Raw genomic sequence first — 15,346 nt, 5'->3', positions numbered from 1 at the left:
ACAGAGGACCCACCATAACCCCGTGTTTTCTGGCTGGGTTGGGAACCTTAGCACCATTTTATTCTCCAGCATAAATGTGTTCTAAGTACAAAAATAACTGACTTACAGATTAACGTTTGTTTCATAGCCTATTTGTAAGTCAAGACCTGATTTTAGTTTGCATTTTCTTACAGTTTAAATATGATGCTTGATACACTGAATTTGCTTCATGACTAGAAAAACTTGTTAATGTTTATTTAGCCAGTTTTGAGAGCTTTGTGTTCTATTTTCCCTTGGATTAGCCATGAACTTTGGTCAGGAAGAAGCAGGACAAATGGTCAGCAAAGAGACAAATGGGAAAAAGAAAGTTTAATATTTTGTACCAAGATTCAGATAATGCCTGCTCATATTCTTGCTTCTGTAATTACTACAAGAAATACTTAAGTCACGCTTAGTCATTAATTTCCTAAAGTTGAGATATTTTCTATGAAATTTTCCTATGAGAATAAAGAAAATGTTCTAAATGCTATTAATCTCTAAGAATTTTATTGGTCTTCTTCCATCAGCAAGAAGAGTTAGGAATTTTCACTTTAAAAGGCAAAGAAAAATAGAAAAGAATTCCCTCTAGTCTCTATGTCTACTCTGACCATGTTTAATAATTACTCTTCTGTATATTAAATTCATCATATCTGCCTCATCTTTTGAATTCACAATCTTCTCATATAAGTTCACCCTAATTTGAGACTGACTAGCAACAGTAGCAATAAACAACTATTTGAATTTTTAGGTCCCAAGTTCAATACAAACCAGCTTTGCGTGTCTTGAGTTACATTCTTGATAGACTTTATTTTTTTCTTTATCTGTATTTTATCCTTATATCTCCCTACCAGGTAAAGAAAGTAGTTGTAAAGAGGATGAGTACACATGTAATTTAAATAGTCTGTTTTGGTAAATTTAACATTCAACTTTAAAAAATTATATTTATATGAAAAGAGCCTTCTTTAAATAAGATGATTTTTCTGACATGTTTTGATTATAGAACATGTGTACTTTTTGCAAAAGAAGAGCCTGTCACAGATTGTAAAGAAAAAAGAAAAAAGAAAGCTTTACCATCATTTCTCTTATTTGCTTCATGATTAGAGAATTTGTTAATGTTTTGAGAGCTTTGTGTGCTATTTTCCCTTGGATTAGCCATGGAATTTGGTCATGGTTAGGGTTTGGTGTTTATTTGCAAAAATTGTGTCTGATGCAATCTTCATTTAATTCCATTGTTTTCAGAGAAGAGTGGTTTGTTTTATTTTTTTATGAAGACTGTTTTCTCTCAAAACACTATTGGATTAAGCTTATTTCTCAGGTTAATAGCTCTTATTAAAAACTGTTTTTGTGTGGGTTTTACAAAAACAACCTGAAGGCAGAGATTTACCTGCCACTGCTTTAGTCAATGCTCATATTGGGAAACTATGAGGGAAATGATCAGAGCCTGCGTTTTCAGAAACCTCTAGCATGGAGATTATTCCACTGTCATTTAGCAGCAAAAACAAACAAACAAACAAAAAACGAATAGTGTTCTTTTTTTAGCATTTACTGTATTTCAGATTAACACACACACACCCACACTCACTCACACACACACACACACACACTCACATTTCCTTAATGCTCATGAAAATCCTGAGATAAAATGAAATTTAGGACGAGCCTCCTTTTCAGGACCATCCCTACCCACCAACAAGCTTTTAAACTCTTACTTAAACTGTATTTCCGTACCCTCTGTGTAAATTAAAAAGGCCAAGAGAGTTTAGGGGTCCTTAGGTCCCTGAACAACGAATACCATGGTTCTTTCTAGAAATGCAGGCAGCCTGGAACTTGACTGGGCAACCCGGCACAAGTCGCTAACCCTCTTCCTTCCCTTCTGTGGTCTCAGATTTCTCGCTTGGGTGATCAGAAACTTGGAAAAGTTTCTTCGCCTTTCCCTGAACTAATTTTGGAGGTGAGAGGGAGAGAGAGGCAGAATCAGAAAAGTAAGTCAACTGTCCTTTCATGGGTTAGGAAGGGCCGATCTGTTAGGTTAAACTCGGGGCTGACAACCGAGAGCAGCGAGTCCAGCAGCGAAGATCCAAGTATTTCTTGTCATTACGGAAATGCTCACCCCTGGAAGCCTGGAGCCGGGTTCACACCACGCCCCGCACCTGGGAGGAACTACATTTCCCAGAATGCCATTCAAGCCGCCTCGCCAGGCGCCAAAGAGCGCTTGATGACGCCATCAACCCGCGCGATGTTTAGACTCCGCTGCTGTCGTGGCGCTACCAGGGAAGAAGTTAGTGATTTGCCGGGCCCTGGTCCTGAAGACGAGGTCCGGTGACCCCTGGCCCCTTCCTGCCTCCCCTCCGCCTGCCTTTTCCCTCTATCTTCTGCCAGGATGAGGCGCGCAGGCCTGGGTAAGGAGAGGGCTGAGGTCCGAAGTTCGGGGGTCCTGGAGCCGGCCGTGCTGGGCGCGGGGGCGCGGGAGGAAGTGGGACCCGTCTTCTGTCACTGGAATCTGGGCCAGAAAGCAGGGTGTATGGGGAGGTCTTTGGAGGCGGTGCCAAGTGGAAACAGGTCATTTGTCTCAGCTCCGAGGGGTTTCCTTCAGTTCGGGTCAGTCCCAAGTTTGAATGGTAGGTTTAGAGAGAGGAGTGGAGGACTTCCGGGGGAGGGGTGGAGTGGGTACAGGTGCCAGCTCAGCAGTGAAGTCCTTTAGAGTTAGTGACCAACAACACCCATTATGAAAAGTGTTTATTCCCCAAAGTCTGGCTTCGGTTTCTCCTTCCATGCTGGCCCTAGATGTTAAGTTTCTTCAGAAGCCAAATTTGATAGAGAGTTGCATGCGAAGCACACTAAGAATAAGAATCATGTTAGTCTGGTAACACTGAGTTACAAAGGTAAATGTTACGTGTCATTACTGTTAAAGTCCGAGACTGACATCGGGGTCAGAGGCCATTTTACCCAGAACATTTCTTATCTGAGTCTTGTTCCACTGTTAAGGCAGTAAAATGTGGCCGTGCTTGGCATTTGTTCTTGGCCTTTTGGTTTAGGAAGCCTGTTTACCAGCCAGCAGGAATAAGTTAGGCACAAGGACTCTTACTGGGCCAGTATAATGCACAGCTGTTAAATCAGCATTTCCTGGTTCTGAAGTTCTCTATTAAGAGACAATTTTAAAAAGATAAAAGAACCCTGCTAAATCATCGTACAGTAACCTGAGAAAAAATATTTCATATTTTCAAATGAAGTATTTGAAAAAAAGATGCTACATTTTCAATTGTTATAAGATGGAAAAAGAAAAAGAAAACTTTTCAAAAGTGTCTGGTATTTAAAGTTAGTGAAAGTTGACAGTAACTCTAGACTTGTACATTGCTTAATAAATTATCGTATGAGAAACCACTTTGGAAAATATAGTTTTTATGAATACTTACATCATAGAAAGTTGACAAGCTAAATCGTAGAGAGAAAAAACCCAATTTTGAGGATGCTTAGTTTTATATGCCTAAATGTTTTTCCTTTGTATCATTACTGATAACAACAAACATTTATTGTATACTTGAGAGCGCCGAATCCTAACCACTAGACCCGTGATCGGCAAACTGCGGCTTGTGAGCCACATGGGGCTCTTTGGCCCCTTGAGTGTGGCTCTTCCACAAAATACCACGGCCTGGGCGAGTCTATTTTGAAGAAGTGGCATTAGAAGAAGTTTAAGTTTAAAAAATTTGGCTCTCAAAAGAAATTTCAATTGTTGTACTGTTGATATTTGGCTCTGTTGACTAATGAGTTTGCCGACCACTGCACTAGACCACCAGGGAGATTTATTGTGTACTTAAGTAAGCTCTAGGTATACAGTTGTTTGTTGCCCTGTTTATCCTCCCCAAAGCTTCCAATCTAGTTGGGGAGTAGGAACACGTTCAAAGATAAATTCTAGTACAAGGTGGTCGTTAGACATACAAATGCCAGGTAAGGTCTACAGATAGTGAATGTTTAGGCATGTCAGAGAGAGAGAGTGCTGTGTACTTTGTGGAGACATGGGAACTTGACCTAGAGCTTGAAGGTACAGGGTGGGAGAGGTAAGTTCCAGCTGGAAGGATGACACCCCTCCCCCAAAAAGAATTGTAGGACTGGAATTATCAATGATGCGTTGAAGGGATTATGGTCAAGCCAGTTTGATTGAAGTAGGAGACATGTCACCAGAACTAGCACCTTGTGGAGCTCTTTGATCAAGGAGTTTGGATCTTATCAATAGCCTTTGAATATTTTGTTCAGCAGGTTGTTGTGATAAATTGCAGGAAAAGGACTTGACAGGTGGTGATTCTCAGCCCTGAATATACATTAGAATCACCTAATCACCTGGAGAGCTTTCAAGGCATTGCTACCTGGACTCCCTCCCCCCAGCTGAGACTAATTAAATTAGAATCTCTAGGATAGAGCCTTTTTTCTTTCAAGCTCCCTTGTAGTTGAGAGGAAAGATCATGACTTGGGTGTCTGTCCATTGCTATCATTTACATTGGTGTGGGAGGCGGGCTTTTTTTTTTTTTTTTTTTTTTAAGTATCAATGTGTATTGACTTGGAATTTTAAACTTGGGATAAAGAAAGAGTGAACCTGATAGATATTCACATGGAGAAGCTGCCACACTTCACATGAATCTCTTTAAGTGACTTGGCTCAGCTACTAATGGAAACTACCCAAAAGAAGTAGCATTTGTCTAAATGGACAAAGGCTGGTGACGGAAGGCTGGCACTCGCTAGCTTTCCTACAACTTTGATGGCAGTGATCCACACAAAAGGAAGTGGCTAACTTTGGAATAGCAACTCCTAGAATTTTATTTAACATTTTTAGTTTTTATAGTGGGGCTGGGGGGTGATAGTACATGGAAAGTTTGAAATTCTTTAACAGAAGAAATGTGTATTGAAAGAGTACTGGGTGATGAGAATTTTGCTTTCAATAAATGGAATGATATAGAAGTACTATAAAATTAAAATTAAGGTAAACAAAGAAAATAAAGAAAATAACCATTAATTTAGAAATGAATTCCTTGGTAAAGTTGTCAAGTGATTAAATTCAAACAGCCATTAATTACTTATTGGGCAAATGTTCTACATTTAGAACCTTAGTCATAAGAAGACCTATACCTTTTCTTTAAGGATTTTGGTCCTCATTAGAGTTTGTACAGATATCATTAACTGATGGAATGAGAATGCATGTTTAAACGACTGTTTTAACTGAGTGGGGGAAATACTATGCATAGTCACTTGAGTTCTTCACTTTTATAATTGCACATTCAGAGAGCTTTATGGATAATATGTCAGCATTTGAGGGAATATTAGGGGAATGCAACTCTTTATCCTCTGGAATATACTTGTTTGACATTTTGTTGTGTTTTTGTGTGTGTGTGGTGGTAGAGATTGTGTAAGTGTCTGCTGCATATAAAGTACTCATTATAGGGGATATAGAATTATGAGATACTGTTTCTGCCCTCCAAGAAGCTTATGATTCTACTAGTGTCTGGGTGCACAGATTCATGCACATTGAAAGGAAATTAATTAGAATAAATATTTTAATATTGCTATTTGCCCTTTCTCTATAAGTGTCAACCAAATTCATGATCAACAATGACCGATCAAAACACACACGTGCAATTGGTGCCAGCAAGAGCTTTGTATGTATCACGCATGGGCGAGTCAACTTAGCCTTTTATATATATACTAGAGGCCCGGTGCACAAAATTCTTGCTCGGGGGTGTCCCTCAGCCCAGCCTGCACCCTCTCCAATCTGGGACCCCTCAAGGGATGTCCGACTGCCCGTTTAGGCCCAATACCGATAGGATCGGCCTAAACGGGCAGTCGGACATTCCTCTCACAATCCAGGACTGCTGGCTCCCAACTGCTCGCCTGCCTTCCTTCCTGATTGCCCCTAACTGCTTCTGCCTGCCAGCCTGATCACCCTCTAGCCCAGCCGTGGGCAAACTACGGCCCGCGGGCCGGATCTGGCCCGTTCAGCTGTTCTATCCGGCTGGCGGAGCTGAAAGAGCGGAGGGTTCTCTTGCTCTCCTCTCCGCTCCTTTACTTTGAATTTATATTAGTTCACACAAACACTCCATCCATGCTTTTGTTCCGGCCCTCCGGTCCAGTTTAAAAACCCATTGTGGCCCTCGAGTCAAAAAGTTTGCCCACCTCTGCTCTAGCCACTCCCCTGACAGCCTGATTGATGCCTAACTGCTCCCCTGCCAGCCCCTAACTGCCCTCCCCTGCAGGCCTGGTCACCCCTAACTGCCCTCCCCTGCAAGCCTGGTCCCCCCAATTGCTCTCCCTTGCAGGCCTGGGTCCTCCCCCAACTGCACTTCCCTGCAGGTCCGGTCGCCCCCAACTTCCCGCTTCTGCCAGCCTGGTCCCTCCCAGCTGCCCTCCCCTGCTGACCTGATCACCCACAACTGCCCTCCCTTGCAGACCTGGTCCCTCTCAACTGCCCTCCCCTCCTGGCCATCTTGTGGTGGCCATCTTGTGTCCACATGGGGGCAGTCATCGTTGACCACATGGGGGCAGCCATCTTGTGTGTTGGAGTGATGGTCAATTTGCATATTATTCTTTTTTATTAGGATAGAGGCCTGGTGCAAGGGTGGGGGCTGGCTGGTTTGCCCTGAAGGGTGTCCCGGATCAAGGTGGGGGTTCCCTTGGGGTGTGGGGCAGCCTGGGTGAGGGGCCTGTGGTGGTTTGCAGGTTCGCCACGCCCCCCGGCGACCCAAGTGGAGGCACTGGTATCTGGGATTTATTTATCTTCTATAATTGAAACTTTGTAGCCTTGAGCAGAGGCCAAGGCAGGCCAGGGCAGGTGGAAAGCTTGGCTTCCTCCATTGCTGGGGAAACCCAAGCCTCCTGCTCTCTCCATGGCCGCAGCCATTTTTGTTGGGTTAATTTGCATACTCGCTCATGATTGGCTGGTGGGCATGGCTTGTGGGTGTAGCAGAGGTATGGTCAATTTGCATAGTACTCTTTTATTAGATAGGATAAACTTGCTTAATTAGACCTGCTTTCTGATTTAGCTAAACTTTTTCCAGCCCAGTGAAGCACCCCAACTTCTCTTTCAGGTAATTGTCAGCAACACAGCAGTAAATATTAACACGAAGCAGATTATTATTGTAGATCATGCAGGGAGAACAAAGGGTAAAATATTTAACTGCAGCAGTGTTTGACTATATTTTGCACAGTGAGAAAACCTGAAGTCATTTTCAGGGTCCACCATTTCTTCTTTTTAGTCAGATCAAGTTTCTAAACTTTCTAAAACTCCGTTTTCCAGCTAATGAAAATAGGATTCTACCAAGTCTCCTACCTACCCACTCCTGGACTTCTGTGAGGATCAAATGAGATGAGGCACGTGAAAACACTTCACAAACATTTGGTTAAAGTGTAAAATGTTTGTACCTGGCTATAAAGCAAGTTGTGTTCCTGGGCTGAAGAAACTCCATGGAGGCTAGTCGCTAGGGAGCGGAAGCTGGGCATTACTACGTGACGTCATTAACCCAGCGCCCACAGTGACTGTTTCCGGGCTGGGCTGGGCTGTGGGCTGCAATTTGCACCATGGAGTCTTGGCAGCGATTTTGTGGGCTCCGGGGTGGTGGCAGGGCCTGTTTCCCACTCGGGGGAAGCCGAGTGTTGCTTTGTCAGTGCCAGGTCCGTGGTGCCGTTTCTTTGTAAATGGCCAGTGCGCATCACGGCAGCTCCTGCGTTGAGCATCTGCCCCCTGATGGTCAGTGCACATCATAGCAACTGGTCGGACAGTCGGAGGGACACTTAGCATATTAGTCTTATATATATATATAGATTCTTGACAAAGGCAGGCACATTCAAAGTTGAATAACAGTGACTTCAGATTCTGTTCATTAATTCATTTACAAGTTGTATTGAGTGTGCTTTCCTATGTGTATGTATGCATGCGTTTGTGGGGGATATATAGCCAGGAATGAAATAAATTTAGTTTCTGCCCTTGGAGTGTGCTCTATTAGTGTTTTGTACAGTCAGCGCTATAATAATTCAAAGTGAAAGAGTTCTGCTTTTTAGAGAAAATGAGATTTGTGCTGTGCCTTGAAAGAACTTTCTGTGCACGCCTCAAACATCTTTCAGCTACCAGCACTGACCACTGCTTCCTGTTCTTCCATCTACTTTTTGAGTTTACTAGACATCTGGTTTCTATAACATCCCATTCCCCCATATTCTCAGGCCTCTATCGAAATTACTTCAATCCCTGTCATATAGACCCCATAATTCATATCTTTAACCATTATTTTTGGAAGCAGTCTCAACCTCTTGGTGTTCTGTCCTGCAGCCCAACTATCCAGCTTCTTATGGGCTAACTCAGGCTGATGAGCTCTTTTTTTCACACATCCGAGAGGATTGAAACTGCTGCTATATATTGCCTCAGCCAGGCTTGTTTTATGCCCTTAGTACTGTGGTCGGCAAACTGCGGCTCGCGAGCTGCATGTGGCTCGCAAGCCACAGTTTGCTGACCACTGCCCTAGTAGCCCTGTGTATTCCCAATTTCCTCCCTTCTCTTTACTGTTTTTCCTAACTGATCGTCATTCTTCAGAGATGGCCTTTTTTTTTTTTTTACTGAGAAAATTGGTGGTATTATTTTTTAATGTGGCTAAATAACACCCTAAACCAGTGGTCGCCAACTTTTCAGACCTCATGGACCACCAGTGGTCCACAGACCACCGGTTGGCGACCTCTGCTAAACTATCTTTTCCCCTCTCATTGTATTCACTGCCCAAGGCTCACTCCACCTGTTTGATTGCCTGATGAATATCAAGTACTGTATTAGGCAGTGGTAGGGATTGCATTCCTATATCTCACGCCTATTTTCTAGAAGATGAGCTCCAAAAAGTAGCACCAGAAAGAGCAGTGGACCTGACACATCATAGTTTCTCAAATATTTGTTGAAGGATGAATGACCACCGCTCTCAACTCTCGGCTGTATTCTCTATAAGTTATTCTAGCTCTCTTCTGTTTAAGAGAGAGAGATGCCAATAAAGGACCCGCCCTCTGCCATGAGCTATAGTATCCTTTTTCTCCCTTCCTCTTCAGAGCCAGATTTCTTCCTTGGGGAGTTGATGTTACTACTTTTAGACCTTTTTAAAAATGTATAGTTCTATGGAACGGGAAATGTGTCCTGATTATCCTTGTATGTATATCAGTACTTCTTTGAATGTGTTGTGGGCAATCAATACATAGCCAATAAATATGTATTGAAATGAATTGAATATTCTTTGCTTAAGAGAGGGCACTGAAGGAATTGATCGATTTTGTTATTTTAAAAACTCATGTGAAATGTGACTATTATTGACATACGTGGTCTGCAACGCCCTCCAGGGGTCTTTTTCGGTTCTTTTCTATCAAAGTTTTAAAAGTGGCTTATTTTTGCTACAACTAGACTTGTGACTGATCCTTGCAGGTGAAGGTGGACCTTCTGGCAACTATGGGAACTATGGCTATGCTAATAGTGGATATAGTGCCTGTGAAGAAGAAAATGACAGACTCACTGAAAGTCTGAGACACAAAGTAACTGCTATAAAATCTGTAAGTATATATTAAGTACTTTTAAATTTGTATATTTATATGCATATATATTATACTTTTATTGGCATCATACTAAGGAATTCAGTTACCCAAATAGTGTGGTTCAGTGAGGTATGCTCAAAGTTTAGACATGATTTGAGTAGGTTTAAAAATGTGGCTAATGAAAACATATGGTACATTTGTTTATCCTTTTAAAACTTCAGCTGTTTTTTTGTGGTTAAATCTAAAATACTGTGTGATGTCTGTAGTAATGTCTCTGAGCAGTCCATCCTCCACACCAAGCAGCTCTGACCTTTTCTCCCAGTCTCCTAAGCTACAAATCTTAGCCTTCATGTTTCTACCTTTTACTTCACAGCAATCACCAAGTCTTAAGTGTCTTTCTTTCTAAGGTTTGTTTCTATTTCTGCTTTTCCGTTTCTAATACTATCCCCAGTTCTTTATTGGGAAAGCCTTTAACCTATTTTTCCTAATTTTTTTAACATGTTTTGGTCTGAGCTACATACTGTCACCAGTCATCTTAGGATATTTTAAAAATTGTATCTTGCACTCTCAGAAGACTTCACTGTCCTCCTATGATGTAAGAAAGTTCACACTCTGTAGGTTGGTCAGATAGGTTCTTTAAAGCGTGTCCATAACTTCTCAGACCTTACTGCCTGCGTTTTCAGGACGTGTATGTACTTTCTGCCAGACCCTGATATTCCCCACTCCCGTATCTTCCACTGTGCTGTCCCTTTGCCGTAGGTGTGCTCTCCCTCCTTACAGTGGCCGAGCTTTTGCCTATCCGAAAGGCTCCACTCCATTGCGCCCCTTCCTTCCTCCACGCTTTACCTGTTTATGACGTCACAAGTAACATTTTTCTTTATGAAAATACGACATTTGTACCATTTCTGTCACCCTTATTGTATGGTGATCTGCATTGGAATTATTTGTATGTAAAAGAAATTTACTAAATGTAGGGTTTTCTGTTGTGCTTATTTTTATATTCTACACAGCACCTAGTATAATTCCTCATCAGTTGTATTGAATTAAATGTATTAAATAAAGGAATGAAAAAGATGGTTTTAAAAGTGTGTGTGATATATTCTGCATTACAGTAAACATGCTGTATACTAACAGAGCATTAAGTAGAAGCTCATATTGCCAAAACTTAATTGGTATTTCACTAGTTTTGGAAAATAGAATTGTATTCAGCCTGGAGACTATTACATTCTGAAATGAGTATTGTTTTCAAAGTCATACTAAATCAAAAGGAGTTGATCTGTGAACTAAGCAATATTGTATAATGTTAATACTTTAGCAAATACAACATTGAGAGGGAATTAAGAATTAGATGATTTAAAAAACAACAATGTTGAACATTTAGGCTCCTTGTTAGAAGAAAGCTTTCAAGCTTTATATATAGTTTCTTTATTATCTCATATTCTGTTCTGTAGAATTCTGGTATGGTTTTGTGTCAGAAATACTCCCGTACTGTGTTCACATAAAATAAGCTGAGAATAATATTTGCAGTGGTTTGCCAAGGATTTTTAGTAGTTGTGATTATATTTATTCAAATATCTTGGAAATGAAGGCTATAATGAATTTGTCATATAAAGTATTAAACAGGTTTTGGTTTGAATAGCAGCCATAAACATGCAGATTTCTTTTGGCTCAGCCTCTTTTCTGCATAGCTTTAGAATGCGGATGACAATTTGTAATTTTTTTTTCAATTTGTTATATTTAAAAAGAAATACCTTTAGAATCTAAAAAAATAATCAATTTAGGCATATATTCAAAGTAATGTCAATTTCAGTAGGAAAATATTAAATATTTGTATCTGAATTTGAATTGATAATACAGGTTGTTATGTACATCTTTAAAAACATAAGGAAATATACAGATAAATGCTGTTGTATGAATAATTATAAAGAAAGAACAAGCATGCAAAGATATGTGAATCAGAAGTATGTACCGAAATTCAAAGCTGGAATTGAATATTAAATGAAATCCAAATGAAGAGCAGGGAAGCAATGTCCTTATTGAGAAGGAGTAAAAGTTCTAAATTTATTTTCCATTAATATCAGTGAAAATGTATCAGAAGAAGAGAGTATATTTTCTGTTTCTGGAGTACAGTTGTTTCTGAGAAAATGTATATTTAAAATGGCATTATATATGCTTTATAACACTTAAATACTTTTATATGAGTAGTAATGTATATGCTTTCTTTATAGCTTTCCATTGAGATAGGCCATGAAGTTAAAACTCAAAATAAATTATTAGCTGAAATGGTAAGTAAGATTTTAACTTGAAGACGGAGATCTAATATTCTTAAAGTTAGTATGTTAATCAGGAATAATATCATTTTAACTTTTATCCATTTTGGAATAGATCTAGGGATCATATGTCCTGGATTTTAATCCATTTATATCTAGTTGGTTTTGTATAACTACAAAGTTTGTCTTTGCCATAATTCTTACATTTTTCATGTTGCCTAACACACATAAGTATGAGGAAAAAGTAGTTTAAAGAAACTAAGTATCTTTAAATCCTGTGTTTAGAAAGACTGTTGAAGACTCAGGATAAATGACTATTTAGAGTGTTCTTAGAGATCTCAATGCATGTAGACTGCCAAGTAATCTAAAAGCACTTTACATCCAATCAGCCGAATGTCTTGTACTAAATGTAAACATGTTTCTTTTGCTGGATGACCTAAGGATCACTTCTGAACAAATCAATAGGATTTGAACATAGTAACATCTAGAACCTTTTATCTCTAAACAATCTCAGCAATATATACCTTTTCTTCTTCAAGCCACTTTCCATTCTTAAATATTTATTTTGGATGTCAAGCTTATCCAGACCTTTCCCAGTTTCTCCACATGCTTTTAAAACTGTACTATCCAAAAATGAATATGGCATTGAAAGCAGTGTTCTTATGAAGGCTGTGCATTAGAATCGTGGGGTGCTTTCTGAAAATATCAATGCCTGGTCCTCACTCTAAATATACTGATTCAGAATTTCAGGGGAAGGGATTTAGGTATGTGCATTTTGTAAAAAGCATTCTAAAAGACTCTGATACATAGCCCTGCTGAAGAACTATCCTATCTAACAAAAGGGTAATATGCAAATTAACTGTCACTCCACAAAGATGGCAGTGCCCAGTCCTCTCAGCCCTGCTGGAGTCCCCCATTCCTGTGGGGGCACCACTGAGAGTGGGCAGTGTGAGCGGCCTGGCGTAATGCTTGCTTCATCGCCACACCCGACTCGGGCCGGCCCCCTGGAGCCGGAGCAGACACGGACAGGGACAGGGGTGCCAGCCCGCAACCTCTGGCTGAGCGCAGGCCCTGAGAGGAGACAGTGGGCCCGCCTCCCACGGAATTAGCTTGGGTCCCTCCCACCTCCCACGGAAGCCGTACAGCTCCCGTGGAAGCAGTGTGGCTCCCGGCGGCGTGCTGCGGTTCCCACCGGCTCCCGCGGGAGTGGCAGGCAGCCTACTGTGTGCAATATCGTTTGATGGGCTACTAGTAGGTGTATAAAGTGCTTGAGCTACATAGCCAGAGCTATATAAAAGTTATCATAATGCCAGGAACTTTACATCTCAGCATATTGAGTTCCTATGAAAGTGCAATATTTCTAATCCATACCTAGTCCTCATCATAAGGTCTTTTCCAGCGATGTTTTAATATGGTAGTTTTCCCCATCCATATTTGTAGTTTTTACTGTGTTTTACCACTTCTACATGATATTCTCTTAACTTTTACTCTACTGTACTTCAAAGTCAGCTATTTAAATTAAAAGGATCTTAAAAGTAAAGCTACATTTAACTGCTGACCAACCATATTAAATTTTGGATGAATTGCTATACTGGGAAGCAGACCCATTTGTTCTTGGAGAATATGCCCCAACAAAAAGTGGTTAAAAAAACCAAAACGCTTTTCTGGCAGCTGTGAAGCTGGGGAGATCCCAACCAGGCCCAGGACATCAGCTCTCACTGTCCTTCCAGCCCTTCGACCCTCCCCTGAAGGCCCTCAGTAAAGTGGTTTGGCCCCCACCCACCCCAAAAAAGTGGGGGGAAACCTGTGTGATAGTAGACAAACTATGTTTATTGTTAATGTTTTTTAATCCACAGAATTGGAGTAAGACCTAAATAGTTTAGGATTGTGAAGTATTCTGTGGCTGAAAGAAATGTTTATTGGATAATAAAAGAGCTTTTTATTCATTGAGAGAATTACTCAGTTTTGCATGGAATAATAGGGCTGATTATCCAAGTTATAAACAGGTTTCTGAATTGATTAAACACTAAAAATGTCATTAAGAATGTGTTCTAATAACAATATATCCAATTACTTAAGTGTGCATATGTAGAGTATTAGAATATAAGCATTATATTCTGTTTTTCTTTTCTCCTCATAGGATTCACAATTTGATTCTACAACTGGATTTCTAGGTAGAACTATGGAAAAACTGAAGATTTTATCCAGAGGGAGCCAAACAAAGCTGATGTGCTATATGATGCTGTTTTCATTGTTTGTCTTTTTTGTCATTTATTGGATTATTAAACTGAGGTGATGCAAGTAAGTGTGAGTTTGGAATTTGTTCCAACTTAAGTGGCTTGGGGTACCACTTTGGTAAAAAATCAGCATCAAAACATTCCTCATTTTCAAATATGGCTTTTTCCATTGACAGTTACAGAATTTTACCTGTTTTATAAATCACATTACATAATACAGTGCTCTTTGAATACTGTTTAATGACTCATTTTGCCCCAATTTTCAGGGGTATTGAGATAGCCAAAAGTCAGTCCAGCCCTAACCATTGTTTTTCTATTGTCTGCTGTCAGATTAAATAGCAGTATAGTGTTCTGTTATAAACGTAGGTTTATGTTCCATGTAAAGAATCTTAGTGGGAGAAGAATAGAATGGAGAGCCTGATGCTGAGCTCTTGCAGTGAACAGGTTTGTGGTGGATTGATAAAAATATTTTCCTGAATGACATCAAACCTAATGATGTACTCCCCTTTCCTCCTTGATTTGGTTAAAATGTAGGCAGATTTCTTTTTACCTACAATGTTTTTCTAATAATTTTTTATTATATGACTCCTCTTTCCCCTTTGCCCAAGGACCTCATTCTTTAATAAATCTTATTATTTTGCATATTTCTAGTAGGTGTAAAACAAATGTGAACCAGTATAATTGTTATTTTATATTAACTTTATACATACCATTGACTTGGCTTAAAATAGCTTTATGATTTTAGCTACTTAGGCCATTTGGTTATCATTTGTGACAGAATAATGTGAAGCTAAAGTAATTGCTAAGCTCTGACTGGAAATAACATGTTCAAGAAAATTAATTGTCTCTGCATTATTATGTGCTCAAAATAGATAATTGAAAGTACTCAGCATTGAACTTAGGGGTAAGAGTATTGTTGTTTTAATCCAGTATGTTTGTTTATAGAAAGCAAAACGAAGGTAGAATGTTGAGTAGAAAGAAATATTAAAATGTTCTTAAATACACTGTATTGCTATTTTGGAATTTACTCATTTATGAACTCAAAATAAATTTTTAATGAAATAAGTTGTACTTTGTTGCTTCTTTATTCAAGTCCCTTACATTTTTACATAGAACCTGAGAAATGGTCCTGAAAACTCAGGTTCCAAGCAAAATCAAGAAAAGCTAACATATTTGTATTATTTCGGAACTTTATTTAAACAAATGAGATAAATCATGACGGCAGTTTCAAAAATATTTAATTTTCAAATATTTCTATTTACAAATCCATTATCATTGCAGTAC

At 39.7% G+C, this 15,346-nt stretch overlaps 1 protein-coding gene across 1 annotated transcript; it reads left to right on the top strand.

Moving 5' to 3' along the window:
- Positions 1-2,228: 2,228 nt before the first annotated feature.
- BET1 (Bet1 golgi vesicular membrane trafficking protein) lies at positions 2,229-15,132 on the top strand. Its single transcript, XM_080665465.1, has 4 exons — positions 2,229-2,417; positions 9,449-9,573; positions 11,784-11,840; positions 13,966-15,132. The coding sequence occupies exons 1-4, from the start codon at positions 2,399-2,401 to the stop codon at positions 14,119-14,121; spliced, it is 357 nt and encodes a 118-aa protein (XP_080521591.1). The 5' UTR covers positions 2,229-2,398; the 3' UTR covers positions 14,122-15,132.
- Positions 15,133-15,346: the final 214 nt, after the last annotated feature.

Source organism: Plecotus auritus, assembly GCF_963455305.1.
Source record: "Plecotus auritus genome assembly, chromosome: 4".
NCBI classification, from domain to species: Eukaryota; Metazoa; Chordata; class Mammalia; order Chiroptera; family Vespertilionidae; genus Plecotus; species Plecotus auritus.
The sequence above is the reverse complement of the archived record's forward strand: the minus strand, read 5'-3'. Positions and strand labels throughout refer to the sequence as shown.

Coding starts and splice junctions, on each gene's coding strand:
- BET1 (XM_080665465.1), top strand. Junction 9,574..11,783: donor AAGTAACTGCTATAAAATCT/GTAAGTATATAT, acceptor CTTTCTTTATAG/CTTTCCATTGAGATAGGCCA. Junction 11,841..13,965: donor ATAAATTATTAGCTGAAATG/GTAAGTAAGATT, acceptor TTCTCCTCATAG/GATTCACAATTTGATTCTAC.